At 44.9% G+C, this 27,297-nt stretch overlaps 2 protein-coding genes across 5 annotated transcripts; one reads left to right on the top strand and one right to left on the bottom strand.

Moving 5' to 3' along the window:
* The first annotated feature begins 5,870 nt into the window (after nt 1-5,870).
* LOC6525760 (probable G-protein coupled receptor B0563.6) lies at nt 5,871-19,376 on the top strand. 4 transcript variants are annotated; one of them, XM_015191004.3, is made up of 9 exons: nt 5,871-6,303; nt 6,447-6,886; nt 11,267-11,433; nt 12,003-12,168; nt 13,416-13,569; nt 17,068-17,217; nt 17,547-17,640; nt 17,698-18,331; nt 18,456-19,373. In XM_015191004.3, exons 4-9 carry the CDS (start codon nt 12,025-12,027, stop codon nt 18,567-18,569), a joined length of 1,290 nt encoding a protein of 429 aa, XP_015046490.1. In that variant the 5' UTR covers nt 5,871-6,303; nt 6,447-6,886; nt 11,267-11,433; nt 12,003-12,024; the 3' UTR covers nt 18,570-19,373. The 4 variants fall into 4 exon arrangements, with proteins under 4 accessions (XP_015046490.1, XP_002101581.1, XP_015046489.1 ...); XM_002101545.3 differs by having other exon boundaries at nt 11,270-11,433; nt 17,698-19,373; XM_015191003.2 differs by having other exon boundaries at nt 17,698-19,373.
* Nucleotides 19,377-21,946: 2,570 nt separating this feature from the next.
* Nucleotides 21,947-27,279, bottom strand: LOC6525759. Its single transcript, XM_002101544.3, has 2 exons — nt 23,164-27,279; nt 21,947-22,493 (listed from the first exon to the last, which is right to left on the bottom strand). The coding sequence occupies exons 1-2, from the start codon at nt 23,440-23,442 to the stop codon at nt 22,200-22,202; spliced, it is 573 nt and encodes a 190-aa protein (XP_002101580.1). The 5' UTR covers nt 23,443-27,279; the 3' UTR covers nt 21,947-22,199.
* Between the last annotated feature and the right edge of the window lie 18 nt (nt 27,280-27,297).

Below are 27,297 nucleotides of genomic sequence, written 5' to 3'. Positions count from 1 at the left end.
CGCCTGCTCCTCCTGCTCCTCCCACTCGTCCTTTCATCCTTCCTTCTCCTCCAGCTCGATGTCAATGAACTTGGTAAACAATTTTTAATCACATGCCTCGACACCAACGCCCGACTTGACGCCGATGCCAAATTAAATTGAATAAATCTCAGCACGCCCACGCGCCGCCAGCTCAACGGTAATGAAGTTGTGCCTGCTGTTCCCAAAGTCAGCTGCTGCTGATTTTGGTGGGCTCTGCCCGTTTTCCCTTTTCCTTTTTCCGCTTTCCACTGCCACTGTGTTCGCCACTCGGGTTTTCCCGCCAATTTTTTCTCCATGTTTTTTTTTTTTTTCAGCGCGGCAAACAAAGGGCTGCGTGAATTGTGCCACGGCGTCGAAGGACGAGCCACGAGTTCAAAGGACGTCCTGCGTCAACACGCAATTGTTGATGATTTGCCAAAAGATTTGCCTCGGATTTGTGCTGGGTCTTTGGGTGGGCAGCACAAGTGGAAAGTGGAAAGTGGAAAGCGAAACGCGTGCTGGACAGCTTGTTGGACTCCACCTGCGTGTGCATGTCCAGCGCGCTCCGTTCTGTGGGCTCAAGGTTTTGGGCTTCAATCTCTGAATTCTGAATTGTGAATTCCGAGCTCCGGGCTCTGGACACCGGACTCACTTGACTCTGGACTGCGGGGTCAATGGGCGACCGATTGGCCTCCGACGCCACGTTGCGTTGCGTGTTACGTGCTGTTTTTAATTGGCAAAACAAACGTGATTAAAGCATTTAGCAGCCAGATTGAATAATGAGTAATCGCCAGCGAAGCCGCAACAGCTACAACACGGCGAAAGCCAGCGAAACAGCAATTAGTGGTCACTGCGAGTCCAACGAGGAGCGATAACCACAAGCAGAACACCATCCCATTACCAGTTTAGTCCCAGTGCCCAACTGCAAAACGAACTAACAAGCTAACTGGCTAACTGGCTAACTGGCTTACTGGCTTACTACTGGCTAACTGGCCAAATGAGTAACTGGCTAAATGAGTAACTGACAGTCCGAATGACTGACGACAGCGCTAGGACTTTCTTGGCCCACCCGGCGTATGAGTGATATAATTGTAATTGAAAGAAACCGAAACCGAAACCGAAACCATGCTGGCATTACTATACAGTGTGCCCCAGAAAATCTAGAAATTAAATTGAAATAATTAAACACGTCCCTTGCCGAGAACAAGCTTAAATGTCATGTGGTATAAAATAATCAAATTTGCAACTAATTAAATCTAGCAATGCTAGTGCAATTAAATCAAGCAGAGTATGACAAATGACAGTTGTCGCAATTTTCTGTCACTGCACTTTGCGTTAACCCATTATCTTCAACTGGCAAAAAATTTGATTATTATCGCTGCCAAGCAGCAGATGCAATCCGCTTTTTAAGCAGCACAAAGCGAAAGTTTTGCTGGATTTTTAGGGGCATTTTAGGGGCATTTTTGGGGATTTGGGGGAACCCTTACCATAATTAGTTGACAATTGTCTTGGCCTTGAAGTCATTGCCTCGACCACTTTGCCAGCCCCCCCTTTTTATACTGAAATAGGAATGAATGAGTGTGTGCGTGTGCCTAAACGAGCGAAATGTAGCCTTGAATTGGGGAAAAATGAAAATGGCTGGGAAATCCATTTACATTTTGGCTGCTCAACACGCTCGATTAACAATTCCAACAAAGCACAAATCCTGATCAGGAATGCAGTGCCAAGGCTGCTCCTTTCGGGGCATTTGGAAAACTTTTGAATGCATTTCAATTATTTTGCATGTTCATCAGATATGCAAACTGGGATTCCAGCCCGGCGACAGCGACGCGGGGAGCATCTCAAAAATGCCAGTCACCAGGCAAAAGTGCATTAAACAACTCAAGTTACGAAACATGACGATGATGGGGATGGGGATGGGGATGGGAATGGCGATGGCGATGGGAATGACGATGACTACGATGACTACGCCGAGGACGTTGACAATGCCAGCCCCGAACTCAGCTGAACTGAAGTGAACCTCGCAAAGGATATGCGATGGGCGGCGGATGGATGGATGGATGGATGGATGGGCGGGATGAGGAAGAGGATGAGGATGAGTGGGAGGATGAGGACGAGGACGAGCGCCGGAATGAATGTACCCACACCGCATCGCACACTATTGATTTAATCATTCAAACCAGAAGAAAAGGCCTCACTGACCTGAAACCAAATACCCTGTAGCTGCAAGTTATGGCTGAAATGGCGTTATTAGCTAATTGAGCTTCACATATAAGGAAACAAAACCCTACTGATTTATAATTTCTGCTTTAATATACTCAAATCATTTGATGCAATGTTGCAAGAATAAAAACAAGGTTGTTTCCGATGCCCTATAGAGTGTATCAATGGAGGTGGGACACTGCTAAGATGGAGATGGGCTAATCTAAAGACCCAAACCCAGAGCACACTGCCCAGAAGCCGTGGCAGGAATCAGCAGCGAGGAGCCAGCAATGCCAAATGTGGAACATGCTGCGTCAAGGCATTTTTGTGGCCAAAGTCACAAAGTCTGTGCCGAGCGAGCAGTGAACGTAGCAAAAACGGGTGACTGAGCGTAACTCAAGCGACAATGGCTTGGGGCTGGGGAGGATTGGGAGCAGGAGCTCCAGAGCCAGCAGCACTAGCAGCACTAGCAGCACCACTGGGACAACGCAGGCGAAGGGGCAGTACAACAATAAGCAGCAAACAACAATAACTAACAAGAGCAATAACAACAGCCATCGAACACAAAATGGAAAGGGAATGTGGAGCGAAAGCGACACGGGTGGCAGTGGATATGGCACGGCGCACAGAAATTCTTTTGAAAACTCTTTCACGGCAATTTCGCCAATCTTTTCCCTCTTCTTGTCTATTTTTTTTCTCCTATTTTTTTCTATTTTTTTTTTGTCTATTTTTTTCGTACTTTTTTCTTTCTCCTTTGCAGCCCCATATTACATGTCTCGAGCTCCACGGCAGGAGCATCCAATTAAGGGGCATCCCAAGGATTCAGCAGCTAGTTTCCCAAGTGAGCAAGCTGCAAAACTAAGAAAATGCCATAATACGCTTAATATAAAACTTTAATCTGGATATCGTTCACTTTTAAAGCAACGCGACTTGTTAACTCATGAAGACCAACTGCCAAATGTAAACTATATATCAAAAAGGATGCATTACATTATTTTTTTACTAACGAGGCTCTATGCTGCATTTCTTGTAATTACGTTAGAAACGAAACTTTAACTAAAATTGTAAACAAAAACGGACTTACACTAATTGGACTAGGTGTAGGTGTAGGTATTTCAAGAAACGAGAGAGAAATCCGTTGGCTTGAGTAAAATTCATCATCGGCTTGTTAACTGGGCCTACAACAATGAGTTCTTATGAGCTCTTACGAGCTAACCCATCGCCAATTTGTGTGGCGACCCTCGTGTCGCGAGCTTTGCCACTGACCTACTTACCAAAAAAATGGCTGACTCGGCGCGGGGATGGAAAGAAATGGTGGTGGGAAATGGAGGCGAAAGGCGGCAAAAGGCGGCAAAAGGAGGGAAAGCGAATGGCAAAGGAAAGGCGGCGGAAAAGCGAGTCTGTCTGCTTGTTTGATCTGGCTGGACGCGAACGTGGACCAGGACTCATCGGAGGCATTTGGCCGATGCCAAAAGCTGAAAAGTCGCGTCGCAAGGCGACAATAATTGGCGCAAGGTGCCCCAGTCAAGGAAAAACACGCAGCCACATACACAGACAGTAAGACAGACACACAGACAGACACACATACAGACAGACAGACACACATACAGACAGACAGACACACAGACAGATAGACAGACAGACAAATAGAGAGACAGACACTTAAGGCGGCTCACGGCTCACTGGGGCAAAAAGGACGTGGCAGGGTGGCGGGTGAAGGGTGAAGGGTTTCCGAGTGACAGAGATGACAATCAACAAAAGGACACTCACACACTCACACACTCATTCACCATACACACACACAAACACACACATGGAAAAAATGACAGGAAGCAGCGACGACAGCGCTGACTGCAACCGAAATCAAAATCAAAATGAGAATCGCAAAATGCAAAATGTAAAACGCCGCAAATTGCTTGTAGGCAACACGAACAACAACAACAACCACAACAACAATGACATCGCTGGCTACGGATGGAAAAATGGAAATAGAAGATGAGCGGAAAAGCTGAGCGGTACCACGATGAAAAGCGGTTACTCTAGGCAAACCGAGTACCGCTACTGCAACAGAGGTTAAAGTTCACTCATTTAGTAAAACATTCATGACATTCAAACAGATTTTTGGACATCATTTAATAGATAACAGATAAATAAAGGATAACATTAATCCTTTGATCAGTAATAGAAGAGCTAAAAGTATGAAACATGTTCTACAAGGCATACTCTTTCAATATTTAGGTTTCTGAAAAAACCATTCCAAACCGAACAGTTCTAAAATCGCTTTCAATCTAGTGACTGCGTTTTTGCTCTTCTTTCGCTGGCAAAAAGGTTTGGGGAAGGGGAAGGGGAAAAGGAAGGGGGAAACTGCAGCGAGATGGCGACCACATACACAGACACACACAAACACAGACCCAGGCACACACACACAAACACACACACAAACACACACATACACACAGTGACAGTGGAGAAAACAGGGTGAAGGACAATGCGTGCATAACGCTTATTGAAATAGTTCTCAAGTGAGTTCGACGCTGGCGTCGACGTCGTCCTCATCGTCAACGTGGGCTTGCCAAATGGGCCGAAAAGGGTGGCCCACGGATGGGTGAGAGCTGGGGTGGTGGCCCTTAAGGTGGGCCGATTGCGAGGGGAGGGTGGTCTGTGCTAACTAGGAGGCTGCCATTTAATGCCCAGAGCCGAGAACCAAGAACTGAGAACTGAGAACTGAGAAGCGAGAAGCGAGAACCCAGAGCCCACAACCAAAACCAAAACCAGAACCAGAACCGTTTGAGACAGCTGATATTTGCAGGCTGTGCCCGCCTGCAACTGTCTGTGTATTACACGACTGTCTCCCGCACACTTCTACTTACACTTCCACTATCACTACCAATACCAATAGCCAGACCACTACCACTACCAACGGCACTACCTCTATCAGTGCCACTACTTCCACTTTCTACATTCCACTTTCGCCAGCCGCCTTTCGCTATATATCTGTTATATATCGGGGATCTGGTAACTGGCAACTGGTAACTGGTAACTGGTATCTGGTATCTGGCTGCCATTGCCGTGATTGTCAATACGCAATCCGTAATCCGGCGAAGGCTTAGGAAACCGAAAGAAGATAAGCAGCAGCTTACCAGCAGCAGGGCTGCTCCAGCTGCCTTCAGCTGCCAACTTTTCTGGGTGCTGGCCAAAGTGGGTGGCTATAGCTATGGTTATGGTACTGATTCTGATACTGATTCTGATTCCGATACTGATTCCGATTCTGAATATGATGCTGCAGCTGGGGCCAACGCCATCTCGTTGTGGTATTTATATTTGTTTTGATTTCATGCGCTGCTGGCTGCTGGCTGAAGGCTGGCTGAGCAACCTGGCTCAGATTGTTTGCCCCCATTCCTCCTGGCTTACATCACAAAACAAAACAAAAAAAAAAAAAGAAGAAAAAAAAATCAAACAAAAAACAGCAAGGAACAAGCAAGCAAACAAGCAGCTGCTGCAGCCATCCTGTTGATCAACCTGCTTGCATTAAAAGCTGGGAAATTTCAGCAGCACAATGTTCCCTCTTTTCGATTGAAAGCCATTCAATTTCCCCGCCTTCAATTGGCCCATTCAACTCGCTTTCAATTTCCATAAGAGGAGGCGCGCCAGCCAGCTGCCACTCAGTTGCTCGTGGGCAGTCGAACGGCATGGATGTGTCGCAGCAGCAGCAGCAGCAGCAGCAGCAACAGCAGCAGCAGTAGTTCTTCAACTGGCCAACAGTCCGCCAACCAGCAGCAACAGATCACACTGCCAAAGTCTTCTGTTTTTTTTTTTCCATTTTTTTTAATTTTTTTTTCTGGTTTGCTGGAGGGCTTACAAAAAAGAAACAGAAATTCCAAAAGGGTGCTTAAAGTTTGAGTGGAGCTGCAATAATTGCATAGTACCGAACTAGTTAGTGGTATCAAAAATTGAAAAAAAATATATATATAAAATATATATTTAAAAAAAAAAGTGCGTGAGCTCAGTTTCATTAACGACGAGAAAAAAAAGGGATTAAAAGGCGAAGAAACTTTTTGGCGCACAAAAGTAGGCAACCTAAAGGCCAACTTTCCTTGCTGGGTAAGTCTATGTGTATGTGTGTGTCTGTGAGTGTTTATTTGCGCTTTTGTGTGTGTGTGCGTGGCAATGCCTTAAGCCCTTTGCCAAACTGCAACCGCTGAACGCATTTAAGTGCAGATTTATGTTTTGCCTCTCTCACACAGATTACTCCACATCGTGCACCACCATCATCAAAGTCGCCCACCGAGCAACACTGCCAATTAAAGTTGCCACAGCAGCTGCCACACACACACACATAGTCACTGCCAAAAACGAAAAAACGAAGTAAATCGAATAAAAAAAAAAGGAAACTAAAGTAGCTAAGGAAGAAGAAAAGACTTTGGCCAGCAGCTGAGTTATATTCACTAGTAGCGAATAAGTTTTCGAAGAACCACTGCCACAGCAACAACTATAGACCAGCTTCAGCTACAGCAACACTACCAGCAACGACAACGACGACAACAACGACAACCACGACAACGAAAGCAGCAGCAACAGCAACAAAAAAAGAGAGCAACAGAAACAGCAACAACAACGTGTTGCTGCCACAAAACGCAGCAGCCGCAACGAGAGCGTCATCTCTGCCCTTCGCACGCCTCTGCGGGTAAGTTGACATTTCATTTTCATTTTGAGTGCATTTTCCCGCCAACGACGACAATCCACCTTCACCCCTAACCCCAAGCCACGCCCCCTGCTTCGAGGGCGTTTATGTGTGCGTGCCAGTGTCGTTCTTAGTATTTGTGTGTGTACGTGTGTGTGCGTGCGAGTGTGTGCGAGTGTGTGTGTGCCGGGGTCAGCGCGTTATTACAAGTTATGTCCTGTGCCAGCAGCAACTCGTTGCTCGCAGCTCGCAGAACGATTCGAATGCAGATAGAACAACAATGGCCCTGGGGCGCCCTTTTTTTCCAGTTTTCAGTTTTCAGTTTGCAGTTCCCAGTTTCAAGTTGAGCACCGAAAAACGAACCCAATCCACATCCACCAATCTCAAACCAAAGTGGCGGCAAAAGTCACGTTTTTCGAGTGGCAACACATTATTCAGAACCAAGTTTCCAAGTCCCCACGACCAGTTCAAACTGACAAACTCCGGCTGGCAGCTCACAGCTCACAGCTCACAGCTCACAACTCACAGCTCAAAGTTCTCATAAAATGTTTGGGTCAAATGTTAAACGGCCATCAGCGGCATCAGCTGGCAGCAGTTAACAGCGCTCCCCCGGGAAGCAGCCATCGAAATATGGACTCCAAGTGGCCCGGGGACACGGAGAAAAAGAAAAGGGATCAGAGACTCTTAAAATGTGTTAAAAAAAAACAAAAAAACAAAAAAACAATTAGGGCAGCTGGAGAAATGCAGCTAAAGTGAGAGTTGATTAAAATATAAATTTCTTCCTTCATTTTCAAAGTTTATTATAAGTTAATAAAAGAAGTCACGAGATTAACACTTATTAAATCAATTATGAGTTTGCTTCCTTGAGGTTATCTACATATGCTTTCAATGTTCGGAAAACTATCGACTTTGTGTTCCTACATTAATAAAGATATCACAATGAGTTCTCAATTCTTCCCGTTGCTTGTGCATATCCCTGCGACAGGACTATCCCTGCCAGGACACTAAGGACACACACTTTGCATGTTTATCTCGCTGCGGGTGGCCATTCCAGCGAAACGGCCATCGCCGTTAAGCAATTTCGATAACTGGCGAGCGACAACGTCAACTGGTCATGCCAATTTATGGCCAAAGTTGCTTTGCTCTGCCGTGCTGTGCATACAAATGTAAATTTAAATTGAAAATTAATCGGGCAGCGCAGGCGCTGCGCTCTCAGCGATAAGTTTTCGATTAAAAACTCGTTTGGCGCGACACAAGAAATAGAAGTGCCAAAAAAAAAATATATTATATATATATGTATATATAGCCCAAAGCAGAGATATTCGTGGAGTTCGAGAAGTTTTACTTTCGGCTGCCCGGGGCTTTCAATTAAAAGCTTAATTGGAGGGCGGAAAAAATTAAATAAAACGATTGCGTAATTAAAAGCAAACAAAGCCGAAAAATTGCCAGTCGCCAAAAGGTGGTCAGCAAACAGAAGCAGCAGCAGCAATGGCTACAGCAGGAGCGGCCATGTCCTGCCAAGGAAATTAAAAACTTAATGGTCAGAAAGGACACACATGGGAGGCTGTCAACGCTCAACGACTTTGGCCAACAAATGGCGCAAGTTTATCGTCTCGTCGTGTGTGTGTGTGTGTGTGTGTGTCCAAGTGTGTGTCCAAGTGTGTGTGCACACTTCGTGGGGCCACAGGGTCGGTGATTAGGCGGCAGCTCCGCCAGATTGGGCAACTTTTCCGACGGCAGCAAGATCGAAGTGGGAAAAGTGAAAGCGTGATTTAAAATTAACAATGAATATAAATGAGCGGTGGGTGACAAGGCGTTATTAAGCAGTAAAGTCCAGAAAATACAATATAGTTTCTTAAACTACGCCTAAAGATGGTGCATAAAAGAGTGCAGTAATATCTTTTCTTTTACTATAATTTAGTAATTTTTATGTACCCCACTCACAGCTCCTTCCTATACTTGCAACACATATTTTTTTAAACACACCTTTCCCATTTTAAGCCCACTGTACTTGGATTCTTGCCTGCTCCCGGATTCTGGGAATCTACTTAAACTTTGTCTTGAGTTGATTTCCTTTTACAGTTTGCTCATTTTTGTTGCTGGAAAAACTTAATTTGCTGCCTGCCCAAGTGTGGGTGTCCACATGAGTGCGACTGTATCTGTGTGTGTTTGTGTGTGTGTGTGCGTTGTATTCCGGCTGACAGGGCTTGTCCTGGTAGCTTGTCACTAGGGCCACATCATTTTGTGTGTAAATTAAAGACCCGGTAGTAGTCCAGAACCGCCAAGAAAGTAGACAAACTGTCCACTCGCACACAGCGACATATGGCTGTGCACACACACCGATACACCAATACACCGCTACACAGATACACCGAAACACAGATACACCGATACACACAGTCACATGCACACATGCAAGGATATTCATCTATGTCGCACATCGTTAAGCGCTGCCAGTTTGACTTAATTTGCGTTAAACTTTTTTGTTAAACATATCATTCGCCTGCCAGGCCCCGGCCGCAGATCGCAAATATAGAGTAAATGGGCGGCCCCCTTTTCCCCGCCTTACCCCTGCCCCAAAAAGAAAATAACCAAACGTGAAGCGGGAAATGTAAACAAAGGCATTAATCATGCCAGCACACATGCGGCAGCAGACAGGGATAGAGATAGATGGATCGCTGTGGAAAAAAGGATACGAGAGAAGGCGGAAAAGCGGGAAAAGCCCTAGCAGGTCCATTAAGCTACGCTTCGGTTTTGCCTTTTGCCATGGCTTTCCCTGATTTTTTCTGCGTTTCGGTGGCAAGATAAACAGGCCAAGTCACTCTCACATGGCGTCACCCCCCCCCCCCCCCCTCGAAAAAACCCCTGGCTACCCCCATGTTTGTTTAAATGACAAACTGCTGTTTGTTAACCGAATAAAATGGAAAGCCAAGCAGAAACTACAAAAAGTAAAGAATACAAAAAATACAACAACAGTGCAGGGGGCAGAAGCAGAAGCGTAAAATGTAAAACAAATCCATGGAAGGGTTAGGGGTGGATACGGACCTGCCCACAACCGAACCGAACCGAACTGAACCGATCCGGGCTTCTATTTATTCGCCAGGCAAACTAAACCGCAATAACTGTAAGTGCTCGGCAAACAGCAGCGAAAGCGAAGAGCTCGAAAACCAAAACCTAACAAGCGACAGTTGACAGTCGACACCCTCACACACCCACACACATCCACAGGACACTGCGGACCCTAGAGCCACCCTGGAGCCACCCTAGAGCCACCCTGGAGCCACCCTAGAGCTACCTTAGAGCCACCCTAGACCATGCCACAACGAGGCAAACGGCAGACGGCAGTCGGCAGTCGTGTGTGCCGGACTGGTCTGGCGAATTATTATGATAATCGCAGGCATAAATTATGCCTGAATCCGACTTCAGCCGAGAGTGAGACACCCACAGAATCCCGTACTCCCGTACTCCGGTGCAGGTGTGTCTGCTGGTACAGTGAGCACTCTCGACAGGCACCGTGCGTTACTGGCTGGGCAAATCCCCCAGCTGCTCTTGCTTACGATGGCTTTTATGTTGTGCCTTGGGGAAATTAAGTTTGTGTCATGTTTTGTGTCACACCACACTCGCCACACACCGCACACACCACACACACCACACACACACCGCAACTCCAAGCCAGGTGTTCGGTTCGAGTGCTCAGCTTTTCCCCCAAGCGCCCACAGTGCGTATGCGTGATATGCAAATATGCGCTGCTCCACCGTCCACTGTGCAGCACAGTCGCCGCTAAAAAGTGCTGCATACTTGCGGGCTGCAACCCGAGGCTTACAACAACACGCTTCTTACCATTGCCATTCCATCCCGACACAAAGCCATTAACGGAGCCCGCTGTTTGCCCTTAAAGCTCACTTTTTGTTTCCTATACTTGTATGTGTATATCTGCCTGCCCTCTCATTCTTCTTCAACCCAACTCCCTGACTCGGGGGCAATTTATCAAGTATTTTATACGAATTTCAGCTGCCTGTCAACGTTGATTTTAGCGCTTAGCCGCCGGCGTTCGCGGGGAAAGGGGAAGAGCGGAAGAGGGCAAGAGGGGAAGAGGGGGAGTGGTGCTTGTGGGAGTGGCGGGGCGCAAATAAAACACACCTGTTGCCGCAGCCCACACGTCAATAATAATACACATACACATATGCGCGCGCGACGCAGACACATGCTCTCGTGTGTCCTGTGTGTCCTGTGTGTCCTGTGTGTCCTGAGTGTCCTGAGTGTCGTGAGTGTCCTGTCGCATAATAAAACACCGCCTGGCGAGGACAGAAGTTGGTGTGGTGTGGTGGCTAGGGAGCAGACTTGTAACCTCATAACTCAGCATTGTTCTTCTCCTACTCGCAGCAGATTCTGCAAGATGCAGCAGCATGCCAGGATTGCCAGGATCGCAACCAACTCTGCCCGGGCTTGTCACCGGCAAAGATTTTACGAACCCAATGCCGAAGTACGCTGGCAGCACTCCGAGCACTAAACAGGCTGAGCGGAGCCACTAGCACCCCGGATCCGACCAGGTATATCTCAACCTATACAATACTCACTTATATATAGATATATAGATAGATATATAGCGTATCCTGATTTCCCCACAGCGCTTTGGGCGCCTTTTTTATTTTCCCATTCACTGGCAACTTATTTACGGTCCGCAATTATTTCCAGCATTTTATTTTTACGTCTCTCTGGCAGTTGCTTTTCAATTTTTCGTTGATTTGTTTGTGCTGCGCGTCGGCAATCAAAGTCCCAATTGTTACGCCAACTGCCCCGCCCCCTTATCTTTTTGTGCCCCTTAGTGTATGTATGTGTGTTTGTGTTTTGTGTTTTGTGTTTCTTTTGCTCTTTGTTTTTATCGCGCTGTGTACAAGTGAACGCTTCCGTTTCCGCTAGTCGCGTCACAGTCCGTTTGCCCATCCGACCGCCGAGCCGCCCACTCTTTCTATTTAAATTACATGGCAATCGGCAGCATGCCAAAGCCATTCATTCATGAGCCTGTCGACTGTGGGACCCCACTATTTTTACACGCAATTTCTTTGGGGGGGGCTTGCAGGCGGGCGTTTTACTTACACAAATTAAACTCGATTCGCAGCGGCGGCAACAGCAGAGGAACTATGATAACGAGACTCTACAACACCGAAGAGGATCCCGCCTACTGCTCGTTCATCTGGGGCTCGAATCTCACCAGCAGCGCCGATGTCCTGGCTGCCAATGCCACGTCCGTCTTTAGCAGCGACCTGCGGGACGACTTCTATCGGGTGAGTGCGTTTTTGGCCATTCAATATTCAGTATTCAATAGTGAATAGCTGCTGCTGATTCCTCGCCGATTGTATGCCCTGTTCTGGTCCAGAACAGCACGCACCTTGGGCCAGTTAGTTAGTTAGTTGGCCTGGCCTTCGCACAAAGGATGCCTGCTGCGCAGAAAGCAGAAAAACTGTTGCCTACTTTCGGGCGCAGCGGGTAGTGCCATTCTGGAATGTTTTTAACCAAAAACCAGGGCCAACTGGTGGGGAGCAGCTCGTTTCAGGACACAGCAGGCTCAGATGCGTGGCCTTTGTAGCCAGGACAGCCAGTTGCCAGGTCCCCTTTTACGCTTTAAGCTCGTGCCAACAACTCTTGGCCAACAAATTTAAGTTTAAAATTAAACTCTTTATGTTGACTGCGTTGCTCAAACTTTTTAGACAGAGAGTTGTGAAAATCAGCAGGATACGCTGTGGTTGCAGAAAGCATGAACGACGAACTAATAGGAAAAACCCTTTTAATAGCATTTTAAAACTGAAAATGTTTCAGGCTGTAAAAGCCGTAAAATGGTGACAAATTGTAATACAACAAGAACATGATATTTTTAATATTTGCAACTTTAAATATCTTATTGAGTATATATATTTGCTGCTTAAGTGCTGTTGCACAGCATGTTTAATGGACAAAAGAATACAAATTTTTTGTTTAATTGTTAGACACATTTTTTATGGTTCTGTTATACAAAAAGTGTTTTTTTTTTTAGACTTGAAAATCATCTCACAACAAAACGTAGAGCGTTTTCTTGTCAGCTCGCGAAGGCCAAAAGCCTTCATCTCACTAATGCGGGGTACTAAAAGTTGACCTGGCTGGCTGACAGACAGCGAAAAGCTGCTTTGTTCGCAACTCTGGCTCAAGGCGAGCAAATGGGTGAATGCAAAAATAGAAAAATAGAAAACAAAGCGTGGCACATTGGGGTGGCACACACATGTGGCGGCAGCAAAGGAGCAAGTGACTCAGGAGCCAGAAGAATGCGAGGCATGCGTACGTATGTACATACATATGTATGTGTGTGCATAAAAAGTCAAAAAATAAAAGTGTCAAGTTGACTATTGAATTTTTATCTGCGCCAGCCCATCCGAGTGCCAACAAAGCGGGCGAAGCCACAAAGAGATGATTTACGAGCTGTTCCTATTTCCATTCCCCATACCCATACACACACACACACACAGCAATGCTTACACCCACTTGTTTACTATCCTTTCAGGATGTGGAGGATCCGCGGACGGAATCGCTGAGGGAATACTGCTATGGCCTGGTGCTGCCCATCATCTGCGCCATGGGCATCATAGGCAACGTGCTCAACCTGATTGTGCTCACCAGGCGCAACATGCGTGGCACCGCCTACATTTACATGAGGGGTAAGTACAAAGGCACACACACATATGTGTGTGTACTTCCTTCAGGACTTCCTCGACCACACCCACTGCAAGAGTGGCAGAGTTCCTATAAATTATATTTTCTGGTTTATTTCTCTGAGTAACTGATGAATTTACAAACTCAATAGTTGCAAATGACAATGTTTGCGCTAGTTGCCCAAAATGGCAGCCATCAATGGGGTGTCATGTTCTTGCACTAATGACTGCATTGCTGCATTGCTGCATTTATGATTGTGAGCATTCACAGGAAATATTCCATCCGAAAATCCAATGTGTCAATTATCCTTCCATCCTTGTGGACAAACATCAGCCGTTTGCAGCAATTATAATAGTATTCATTTTCAGCAAATCAAAGAGCACCATCATATTAACGTCGCAATTAGAAACCAAATTTGTGCCGGAGGTAAAATTCTTTTAAAATTACACACTGCTGCAGTCCATTGTATTCAGGTGTCCGTTTGTTAGTTATCATTTCTGCATTTGATTAGAACGTGAACGTGAAAATTACATTCTCTGCTATGTGAGCAATGTGAACAGTATCAATTTTGGTTGTTAACTCACTCAGCAAACCAGCTGCATTGAATTTAATTTGGCATTTTTGACTACATTGATAGGTGAAATATTGAACAATGAGCGTGTCCATCAAACCTAAACGGTATTCCATTTCCAATTAGTGCAGGCCTCAAAATTCAGCATAATTCCACTGCTTTACAGATTCGCAACGCAGTAAAATGAATTTAGGTTGCCTCTTGATTAGGCCGTTTTGCAGCATTCCTCAGAACAACCTAAATACCATGCTCATTTCCCATTTCGAGTATGATTGGCGATAACCCATATTGGATTTTTGCCCAAAAAAGAGACACACTCGTACGTCTTCGCCCACGCAAACATTGGATTTCCTCAGCTTCATTGGCATTCCGTGTGAGATGGAGATGGATGTGGATATGGATGTGGATGTAGAGATGGAGATGTATGTAGATGGAGGGCAGGGAATTGGGCTCGACTCTTGACTGATTGCCAAATTGAGTTTCGCTTTAGAACATATGTATTTCGTATTCCCCATCGCCAACGTCTATTGGCCATTGTGCGTCAGAATTTATTCATTAACCTCGCCGATTTCTGGCAAAATTGAAGCTGCCACAATGCGGCTAATGTATGCGTACCGTCGTATTCGTATTCGTGTGTATTTGTATTTGTATTCGTGTGTTTTGTGTGTGTGTGTGTGCGTTTGGAGCTTCATTGAAAGTTATTTCATTAGATGAGACCGGTTAACCCCGTGGAAATTTATGCAGAGCCACTAAGCCCCAGCCACGCCCATCCTCCGCCAACTTTCTGCTGTATTAGACAGCATGTCAACTCTATTAGGCACTCGTTTGCTTTATGGCGCTTTAATTGATTAATGAGCACCACTTCCGCCACTTTTCGGGCGGGCGGGAAAAAAGGCAACTTTGTCAACGCCGCCACTTGCTGGTAATTTTTTAGCCTCGACTATCACTCATGGTGGGCCTCCTCCCATTCCTACACCTCTTCCTACCCATGCCAAAAAAAAAAAAAAAAAATAGAAAAGTAAAGGCAGCGAACAAGGAAAACAGAAACAGGCGACTCACTTTACTTGTCATGGGGAAATTCCGCTGGAGTCGAAGCGGAAAATACCCTGGGTTAAAAGGGTTGACCATACAAATTGGTGACCCCGATTGCATAGGCACATTTTAATCAATCCAATTTTGTTATATGTTAATAGACGCGGTTCATTAAAGTTCTTTAGAGTTAGAGCCGCTTAATATGTGCGTAACCCCGAGTAACAAAACAGAATTATTTTCTTTTAAGAAATTCTAAACATTTGATTAGAAACTGCTATCGCTATTAGATCTGGATAGGCCACCTCGAGGCGCGTGCCCAATTACCGCCCGATAAATCTTCGGCTTTATGACCTGCCATGGGCCAAAAGTGTGTGGCCGATCTGACTGGAATTTTAGTGCCCCATAAAAGGGTATGGGTATTGGTCGTGGAGGTTTGGCAGGATCCGGTGGAATGGTGCCAGCAAAATGTGAAAATAAAATGTAAAATGCTTCAAATGTAATACGGATGCTATGGCAGCATAATTGATTGCCCTTTCGACTGCTGCCTCAGCCAACAAAACTGGGTAAATAGGCAAAAAGGACCTAGAGTCGTGCCGAAAGAAGGGGCAAGTAGGCAAAAGGGGGAAACCCGACGGAGGAACAAATGCAAAGCGAGACCCTTTGGCTGCTGACTGACTGAAATATCACCAGCCTCAGCTCCTCGGTGCTGCTGCTCAAGTGGCAGTAAATAAAAGTTGTGAGGAGCCTCGACGGCATGAGTAATAATGACCGAAATCTGAGCACCACCACCATCGCCCAACGCGCTGCTCATTTTATTAAAATAACAAAAATATTTTGCCGCTCGCAGCCTTTTTACGATGCCCAACCGACTGGCGGCCCATTTGTTATTTGGCGGTCATTGCCACCAAATGGTGTCCTGTCGCACGTCCTTGCTCCTTGTTCCTTGTTCCTTGTCCGTTCCTTGTGCTGCGGCAACTCGTGTGCTTCGTGTGTGTGTGTCTTTTGACCAAAGTTATGCAGCTGCGGATGGGCAAAAATGCTTTATTGCCAGTTGGGGAATGCCAAAGTGGCAAGAGGCAGATTACCCGATCTTAGCTATTTAAATAACTTTAAGAGAGAGAGAGAGATCTGGCTGGAAGCACTCCATCACTGGTCCAGCGATCCGTTAAGCCATGGCGAGTCCTTCGAATGAGATGCCAGCGCTGACAAGGCAAACACCGGAGATTTGTATAATGAGGGGGTTGTGGCGCTTGTGCAGTTTGCCACTGATGGGCAGGACACTTGTCAGGCTTGGCGCAAACAAAACTGACATTTATATTGATGTGTCCCTGTACCCAATTAGATGCCCATCATTATGAGAGCAGGCTCTTTCCGTTATGCTTTTTGGGCTCGGGGAAGTCATATATCGAACATTAGGCCCTCTGCAGAGCAATTTTGCGGGCAGTGACGCAGCAGAGGGACGCACATGATATTAGTAATAATGTAATTATATGGTCATAAACAAAATAATAAATCAATAAACAACACACAACAAACAACACACACGCAGGCGGCACACGAGTAAAAGTTATCACGGAAAAATAAAGAAGGAAAAATTGGAGGCAGAGCAGAGGATGTGAAGAAAAGGAAACCGGAAAGGAAAGCCATTCATTTGGCCCCGCGACTCAAGTGCCGTTGTCTGTATGTGTGCGTGTGCGAGTGCGAGTGTATGTGTGCGTGTGTGCGTGGCAGGACTTCCTGTTGCCACATGGACGGAAACGGCGCCATAATTATGCCATAAAGCCAACCATAAAGGACATTTTTATAGATTTGCCCGAGTTAATCCCTTTGTTGTTCCACTCGCCACTCGCCACCGCAACCCATCTCTCATGTCCTTTTTCATACTTTCACATCCTTTCAGCTTACTCCACCGCCGCCCTGCTGGCCATCGTGTTCGCCATCCCCTTCGGCATCCGCATGCTGGTCCACAAGGATCGAGGCCAGTGGGAGGAGTTCGGACCAGCCTTCTACACCGCCCACTTGGAGCTTTATTTGGGCAACGGCTGTTTGGGTGAGTCTTGGATTTGGGATTTGCAACAGGAAGAGCTTTCAACGGTCGAAGCTCGCTGTCAAAAAGGTTCTAAGGTTGGACTCAGCTTTAAGTACAGCCGCATGTGATTTTCTACTAAACAACATATGTATAAAACAATACGTTATGAAACAGTTTATGTACCATAAATGGATCATAATTTGTAGTACTGTAGTAAAAAGCTATGTATTTGTTTTACGAGCTATGCACGGAAGGACATCTGGCTGATTCTATAATTTCATACGTCTGGATACCTCGATAAACTCAAAGTTATTTGATCATATTAACATGCAATTTTATCCCATTTATAGGCATTGGCGTAATGATGTTACTAGTGCTGACCATCGAGCGATACGTGTCCGTGTGCCATCCCGGATTCGCTCGACCAGTGATGGGACCACCTGGGTAAGTCACGTTGAATGATCTAATCTGTAGACGATCTACTTAACTAATCCGACCTAGCGTTGTGGTATTCCTCACCTGTTTGGCCACCGTTATCGTCTATCTACCGAGCATCTTTCGCGGCGAGCTGATCAAGTGCATCCTTGGAACGAGTGACGTGTATGTGTACTTGCGGCGCGACAATACGATTTACCAGCAGACCATCTTCTATCGCATCTACAAGATCATGCTGGAGGTGATCTTCAAGCTGGTGCCCACGCTGGTCATCGGTGGCCTCAACATGCGCATCATGATGGTCTATCGGCGGACCTGCGAGCGCCGCCGCCAGATGGTGCTCAGTCGTTCGCATGCCCATGGACATGGACATGGACATGGACACGGCTATTTGAAGGACGACGATCCGCGTAAGTTCGCCGAGGAGCGGCGCCTGTTCCTGCTGCTCGGCAGCACATCGATTTTGTTCCTGGTCTGCGTCTCACCAATGGCCATACTCCACATGACGATCGCCTCGGAGGTCTATCCGAGCTTCCCCTTCCAGGTGTTCCGCGCCAGTGCCAATCTGCTGGAGTTGATCAACTACTCGCTGACCTTCTACATCTACTGCCTGTTCAGCGAGGATTTCCGCAACACCCTGGTGCGGACCATCAAGTGGCCGTGGTTGAAGGGCAAGTTCTGCCACCAGGCCGAGCACGAGGTGAGTGCCAGTCCACCGGCCACAGCCGGAACCGTAGCGGTAGCCGGAACCGGAACTGGAACCGGAACTGGCAACGTTTCTAATTTTCATCCGGCAATACCGGCGCTGACTCTAACCCCCGCAGAACCAGAGAACCGGACCCGGTGTGCCAATGGCGTGCTTCACTAAGGTGGACAAGGGCCATCACAAGCACCACATAACCACCACCTCGGGCCTGGGACGATCGAGTAGCATTTAGCCAACGCCCACCACCCAACAACAACAACACCACCACCACCACCACCACCCATCCGCTACTCGATATCCGAACTCCGTTCTCCGAGAATCCAGAACTCCCAGCCCAGAGTAACCCCACTACCATCCAACTCCACAACCGTCTCCAACAACAACAACAACAACAACAACCACATCACCACCACTACCACCTCCAATTCCCCCCAGGTCGTCGAGTTTGGAGGGCCCCTTTCTCTCGCTTGAGATCCTGCGGCATTCGAAAGTGTTCATATATCGATAAGCGAGCAAACGATATACGATACGATATACGATAAACAATTTACGATTAACGATTTACGATAATTAATAACCAGCGCCACGCATTGCGTATATACGTGTCTGTGTATGTGTGTGTTCCTGAAACATATATATTTAAATATATGGATAACAATTTTTTTTTGTAGCACTAGAATTAGGGATTTGAAAAGCATACTTAATCACAAACGCATCAGATATCGATAGGTAAAACCAGTTCGACTTTCGATAAACACTTGCGCCCAATGACTTCACCACAAACAACGCGCGGAATGTCTATGTCGCAGGATCAAGATCCTTAAGCCAAACGTATAGCTTGAGATATGATAGTTTCGTCAATGAATAGCTTGCTTACTATAATAATAACAAAAGAGCTCGTAAACTCTAGTATAAAATGCATCACGCAGACAGAAACAGGAACAGGATCAGAAACAGAAACAGGAACAGAAACAGAAACAGAAACAGAAACAGAAACAGAAACAGAAACAGAAACAGAAACAGAAACAGAAACAGAAACAGAAACAGAAACAGAAACAGGAACAGGAACAGGAACAGGATCAGAAACAGAAACAGGAACAGAAACAGGAACAGAAACAGGAACAGAAACAGGAACAGGAACAGGAACAGAAACAGGAACAGAAACAGGAACAGAAACAGGAACAGAAACAGGAACAGAAACAGGAACAGAAACAGGAACAGAAACAGGAACAGAAACAGGAACAGAAACAGAAACAGAAACAGGAACAGAAACAGGAACAGAAACAGGAACAGGAACAGAAACAGGAATAGGAACAGAAACAGGAACAGAAACAGGAACAGAAACAGGAACAGGAACAGAAACAGAAACAGAAACAGGAACAGAAACAGAAACAGGAACAGAAACAGGAACAGGAACAGAAACAGGAACAGGAACAGAAACAGAAACAGAAACAGGAACAGGAACAGGAACAGGAACGGAAACAGAAACAGAAACAGAAACAGAAACAGGAACAGAAACAGGAACAGAAACAGAAACAGGAACAGGAACGGAAACAGAAACAGAAACAGGAACAGAAACAGGAACAGAAACAGGAACAGAAACAGGAACAGGAACGGAAACAGAAACAGAAACAGAAACAGAAACAGAAACAGGAACAGGAACAGGAACAGGAACAGGAACAGAAACAGAAACAGGAACAGAAACAGGCACAGAAACAGAAACAGGAACAGGAACAGGAACAGGAACAGGAACAGGAACAGGAACAGGAACAGGAACAGGAACAGGAACAGGAACAGGAACAGGAACAGGAACAGGAACAGAAACAGAAACAGAAACAGAAACAGAAACAGGAACGGAAACAGAAACAGAAACAGGAACAGGAACAGGAACAGGAACAGAAACAGAAACAGAAACAGAAACAGAAACAGAAACAGAAACAGAAACAGAAACAGAAACAGAAACAGAAACAGAAACAGAAACAGAAACAGAAACAGAAACAGAAACAGAAACAGAAACAGGAACAGAGCAGGACAACAACAGACAGACAGGTGAGACGGAACAACAGCGAGAGAGAGAGAGAGCTAGACGATTATGATATACAGACATACAATACTTATATATACACTTGCATACATCTATATGTGAATGATATTTATGTAAACGACGTATTTATGTATACACGCGCGTAACTTTAAGCGAATATATTTATATATGCATATATGTATCTATTGATTATAGCATTTAAGTGCTCGCAAGAGGAATCCTGATCCCGGAAACCCGGTCCCCAGATATTGATTCAGATCGATGGTGGATATCTGAGCCCTTTCGTCTGACGAAACTGTATTGAATTGTTGCGTGAATTGAGATTGAATTGTTAATTGTTAAGTTAATTAATTGTAGTCGCACTACTTATAGTTCTATTTTTAATTCTAGTTATAGTTCGCGGTCTAAGTTATCTAGTTAACTAGTACAATTCGCCCGCCCTTGGTTGTCAGTCTGAAAGGGGAGGTCCTGATCCCCAAGGAGACCCCTGACCCCTGACCCCTGAACCCAGGCCGAATGACCCCTTGCAGCACGAGTAGCTAACTTAACTAAATGTGTGTACCTAGTATTAAAACAAAGCAAAGCAACCGAAACTGTTCAGTGATGTCTTTTTACCCAGCGCCCAAGGCTAAGCTACGGAATACATTGCAGTTATCTCAGAAATATCTAAATGTTTATCTACCTAACTATGGATCAGGATTAGCGATATCCTCTGAACAGTATATTAATGATGCGTAGAGTAGAGGCGAAGGAGTGGGTCAAACCTTTCAAAATTCCACAGGAGGTTCGAGATTTTAAATCCAATTTGGCAACGATTTCACTGATTAATCCGGAAACAAATTCTAAATTATAGTTGAGACCTCCTTTCTAATTTAAATAACATGTGCAATAATTCTTTGAATTTCTTTAAGGTATTTGACAAATATTCTAAAGCGGATAGAGCCTTGGGCAAATGAATAGAACGTTAATAACTTCAAATGCTTTGAATACTAGTTTGTAATGTGAGTAAACACATTTTTCACAGATCTACTCACTAGTCGTTACAAAACAAAACAATATACTAGCCAGGATATCGACGAATATCCCTGCATGTGGCAACTACTTAAAGGTGAATAATCACATTGAATGAACGTAGATCCTTTTGTTTTCGTTTTCCAGAGCTCAGCTCAAAGCCAAGAAAGAAATTAACGTTTAGGAAATTATATGATCGAATTGAAAAAAAGAGAAGAAAATTAAATAGAAAATTTGTGAAATTTGAAATTTGAAATGAGTAAAGTCAGGCAACTTGAGGCATTTAGGACACCAAAAATCCCGGAAATCAGAAAAGGCAGCACGATGGCAAACTAAGAATATCCATAAATAGAGTCAGAGCAGCGTAAACGAAGGCAGATGGAGTTTAAACGAATAAACCATTCAATTCAATGCATAACTTACCATAAACAGCATTCAAATATCCGATACGAATAAACAATTTTAATTGGTGTCAAAGTTCAATGAATAAAAATCTTTAGAAAAGCATCTGAAGACTTTCATTTCAAATAACATGGAATGGAAAATGGAAAACAGACGATGGAGTATTGTTTCCAAAAAAATCTTTATTACTTAAGTATTATTAACAGGAAAAAAAAATAAAGTCAGTTTGTAAAGGCGTGGGAAAATGGAAGAGCAGCGCGATCATCACACAGCAGCAGGAATAATACCGAATCGTCCTTAAAGCTATCCCTTAGACTAGTCTCAGTTCCCGGACTTTTCTCTCTCTCTCTCTCTATCTATCTATCTATCTCTATCTGTTGCTAGATAGATTTTGGGGAAATCCCATTACCAAGGTCGCCACACCACCATTCGCTGCTGCACCAGCTCCGCCAACTGGCGCTGCCTCTGCCGTTTTCTCTCGAAGATCTGGTGGCGAATCTTCAGCAGGATGCTATCACGTGGCGCCTGCCCAGTTGCTCCATGGGATTTGGCGGTTGAGGAATGCTGCAGCTGCTCTATGAACTCGAGGTCCATCTCGTGCGGCGGCGCTGCAAAGTGCTCCTTCTCCGGCAACTGCTCCTGATCGTTATCCTGATCGACCGCCAGATTGCATTGGTACTGCAGCTTGAAACGCTGACGCTGATGGCGAAATTTCGTGAAAGACATTGATTAGATATGAAGTCTATCTTAAATATGCCTACTTAGCATGATTTTCTTTATTATGATTTCTACTATACTTCTGATAAATTTTGAATTAGTTATTTCTAATATACTTTTGTTAAATTTTGAATTAATTATTTCTACTATACTTCTGTTAAATTTTGAATTAGTTATTTCTAATATACTTCTGTTAAATTTTAAATTAGTTATTTCTAATATACTTCTGTTAAATTATTAGTTATTTCTAATATACTTCTGTTAAACTTTGAATTATTTATTTCTACTATACTTTTGTAAAATTTTGAATTAATTATTTCTACTATACTTCTGTTAAATTTTGAATTAATTATTTCTAATAAACTTCTGTCAAATTTTGAATTAATTATTTCTACTATACTTTCGTTAAATTTTGAATTAATTATTAGAGTCACAAAATGAAATTGCGATTTAATGGTGTGTGCAATATAGTTTAATGTTGTTTAAATTGAAACCTCTTCGCTTGCATTATATATAATACTATAAAATATAATACTATAAATTATAATGAAATATGCAAAAAATACATCATTCGCAATGTTTACTTTTCATAAAGTTAATTATGTATCATTTAGCGTAAGTTTTTAATAAACTGGATTCACATTGAACTCACCTTTTTTCGCGCCGCATTCTCGGCTAGAAATCTGCAAAGCTGCTGCAATTGCTGCTCGGCCAGCTCCTCCTTATCCTTCTCGATGTGGCTCTGATTCTGGCTGTGATGCTGATCCGGCTCCCGCTCCCGCTCCCGATCCCGATCATCCACCATGTGATCCTCGAGGCGGCGCTGCTGCTGGCGCTGCTTGATGGCCGCCTGCACCTTGCACCTGGTGGCCGAGCTCAGGCTGAGATCCATGCTGCGTTGCTGCTTCAGTATCTTGTAGATGACGCCCATCGAGGTTGCTGGCTCTGCGGCTCTGCTCTGCTGTGGGTCCTGCGATCTAACTAACTCCGTTCTATATCTCTATATATACCCGATATTCGAGCGCGTCGAGCTGCGGCGGAAGACTGTTTCGAAGCACTCGCCTGCCACGTCTTTATATGTGCTCTCTCCGGTTTTGTTTGGAGATCGACTCTCCGGCGGATTAAAAATAAAACATAACTCGTGGGCCCATGTGTTACTGGTTCGGGGTTTTCTCCTTCTTTTTTTTTTTTTGTTTTTGAATTGTTCGCTTGCTGGTGCGGCACATTGCGCGCCAAACTCGAAACTCCCGCTTTATGGGACATTGCTCAAGTGGAGTCGATTCTATTTTCTGCTCTCATTACAATGCCTTTTAGCAGCCCAACAACGCACAACAACACACAACACATGTGGCAGCGCACCAACGCCGCACAATCGCCCCAAAAATAGACCCTCTCCACACAGCTGCAACACTTTCGCTGCTGCACCGACCGCTGCCGCGCCGCTGCCCCTGCCACATGCAACATTCAGATTCAGCGGCATCGCCAGCGGCGCATGTGGCCGTCGCGCAGTCAAAGTCCCACTTCCATTTCCATCTCCATATCCATCCCGAATTTTAAAATCCGGGTCCTGCTCCTTCTACTTGTACTCCGTCATACATCCATCCATTCCCGAATCTCGAACCGAATTTTTCCCGTGGCAGTCTGCTGCGAGAAACCGCATGTTTTGGCGCCTGTTTGCGGATTGACAGGGTAGCAGGGGTATACTAGGTATACAATAAGTTAGGAATGATTATTTTTAAATATTTATATTTTTCAGGTAATTAAAAAAATATACATATATACATATTTTAACTTTGACGAACTGTTATTAATGGAAATTAAATGATATATACATACAAATTTTCTACATTGTTTGTGTCTTAAATATTGGTAGCATTTCATAAGATTCTGTGGCTAAGTATTTTAGTAATATACATATATTAAAGATATTTTATTTGTTTAGTATTATAAGAACATGTATGTATATAATGAAAGAATCGTATACATACACTAGAATACGTAATGTAATTATTGAAAAAAAAACCGTAATATAAATACTATAGTGTTCCGACATAGGGTTACATTTTCTCTAGTTAATAAGTAGTATATGTGCGGCTCCATCCAGAAATTCTTTCCAAAAACAGGGTACTCTGCGATCGGTACTCTGCGGTCCACGAATGCATCATCGTGTCGAGCGTCATAATCGTAGAGCCGCAAGATGGGATCCGATCGGATTGGATCGGCTCGGATCGGCGACGGGATACATATTATAAATAGCGCCTGGGAAAAAACACTTTGCAGCGGCCACTCATCTGTGTGTGCGTGCATCTTTATGTGTGTGTGTGTGTGTGTCTGTGTCACGGCATGCACTTGAACTCTGCATTCACATGTTGTGTGTGCAATGCAACCCACTCGCTGCCTCTCGCTCTGGCAGCGCAGCGCTCTCGCTCGCACCCCGGTACTCGTACCACCGCATGCCTGACGTGCCTGCGCCTGGTCGTCCCTATATATATATACATATATATATATATATATCAACGTATATTTTATTTGGACTTCAAGATGTTTCAGAGTGCACTTCAAGTGCGTTACAATTTGCGTCTATTTTTGGCCGCTTGGGAATATCTCGGGGAATACACATACCTCGTTTTTGTGGATGGGCTGGATTGGGATTGATGGGAAAAGGGAGAGTGGAGCGTACAAAATGCGTAGATAACGGGCATTTTTATAATGTAAATCATTGCCGACAACCCCATCCACATCCACATCGGTGCTAGATGCAAGATGGGCCATAATTGAAACATTTTTAATGAGCAACTTTATGGGCGTTGCGGCCCATTGTCCACGGAATTAGAATCCCTCGATGGGGCAAAGAAATGCCTGATTGTCGCACTGATAACAGCGCACAGTGGGACAACATCGATGAGAAAACAATACAATATCTTAATAGTTCATATTATGATCTTATGATGTTATTATACATAAATGATGTATTTTTATACCATGTTTATAGACATTTTCTTAACATATTTGTAGATAATAGGAACACAGATTACATATGTTGCAACTATGTTATGATTTTCGCTGTTCGCTAACCACTGTGCCCCCGAAGATCCCCTTTTGAGCGCCTGACTTGCGCGTGTGCGACTTCCCTGCTCCTCGAGTGCGCATGTTCTTGAATTTCAGATGAATAGATGTTTGTAGGTCCCATTAGCTGGGTATTGTGGACTAAAACGTCTGTTACAAATGTAATTTCAAAATTTCTGTTCCACTCGGCAAGGAAATTGAAGCCCTTCACTTGACTCACATCGCTTGGCTTCACTTGCCCCGCTTATCTGTCGTCTGGGGACTTCGGGGACAACCCTTGGAGTGACAATTAGCTGTTGGCCTGGGAAAAACATTTCCCACAACTCGCTTCGTTTGGGGGAGCGTTCGTGATATGGTAGAGGGATCCTTCGTGGAAGCGAAGCCAACAAGTGCAGCTCCCTGAGAGGGTAATAAAAATATGTCTCCCTATCGCTCCGCTTGTCCCGGGCTAATCGATACTCGATACGATCCATAATTTATGTGCTATGCGTCTATTTCTGTACTTCCGCCACTCCTGATCGCCTATCGCTTGATGCTCCTCCAAAGCTGAAAGTTTCGGGCTAAAGATCTGAAACTGGAAACTGGATCTGGAATCCCAGCCGTAATCCCTGTGACCCACTGATGCCAACGCATCGTTGGGCGCGAAATGTGGCAGAGTTGTCAATGCCACGCGGTGTGGCCCCCCGAAGAGCGCGCCAATTTTCACCGCCCGACGTCCCACCAACACGCAGAATTTCCCACGCTCCCAGCGAGAAGTTTTCAGAGATAAGGGGGGGGCTTCGGAGCTGGGGGATCCACGAGGGGGAAGCCCTGACAAGTTGTCAGCGGGGCTGTTAATGAGCTGCGTGTGTTGAGTGAAAACGTGATGAATCTACACTGCCTCGGCCCACTTGTGCCGTGTAAGTAATCCCCGAGATCTCAGAGATCAGAGGAGATCAAAGCTAGATCTTAGATCCAAGTCATAGAACGCTTAGCCTAATAGTTCATCTACTTGAGAGGAAAGTAGCAAATCATTAGCATACCTCTTAAAAGAAGTATTACGGTCTCTTAAGGTACGTTAATTACATTCATTCCATTCCATTCAATAAAACAAGTGTTTTGCGTAAGCTTTTCTTCTGTTTTGAGTAAATTATAGCTTCTTAACTACCTATTACATTATAGATTGTAGTAAAGTTCCAGAGAGTAATAAATATGGTATAACATAGTTAAAGCCCAAGTTCAAATACCCCGCAGCAAGGGTATGCAATGCATTGTAAGTTGCGCACGAGCAGACAGCGACAACTATGTGATGATCTGGGGATCGGAGCAAAGTTCTCTGGCACACAACATGTGTCGGCTCGCCTGCCACGCCCTCCGCGGGACTGCCCGCCCCTCCCAGTGTCATGTGTGGCGTTTAATAGCTTGCCTCAGCAGCTTGCCGCACTCGCGTGTACCATGGCAAGTGGGGATCGAGCGTGGGAAACGCGCGCTTGCCGCAATCTCAAAAGGCCATTTAAAAAGCCCAAGACTCTCTGCAGAAAGATCAACAACTGCAGATACTTCAGCTGGCGCGGAAGCCGTTGCAGAAAACCAAACAAACAGAAGCCGTCAGAACCAGATTCTCCTCAGCTTTGCTCCTCCAACTGGAGTTGTATAATACTCGAGTGCACCGAAAAAAAAACACTTATAAGTTGTATTTAATAAATAACATACGAAATGCATTTATCGCCAGCACTGCACT

The sequence above is a fragment of the Drosophila yakuba genome, chromosome X (assembly GCF_016746365.2).
Source record: "Drosophila yakuba strain Tai18E2 chromosome X, Prin_Dyak_Tai18E2_2.1, whole genome shotgun sequence".
In the NCBI taxonomy this organism is placed as follows: domain Eukaryota; kingdom Metazoa; phylum Arthropoda; class Insecta; order Diptera; family Drosophilidae; genus Drosophila; species Drosophila yakuba.
Note: the sequence above shows the minus strand (reverse complement) of the source record. Positions and strands in the feature narration are given on the sequence as shown.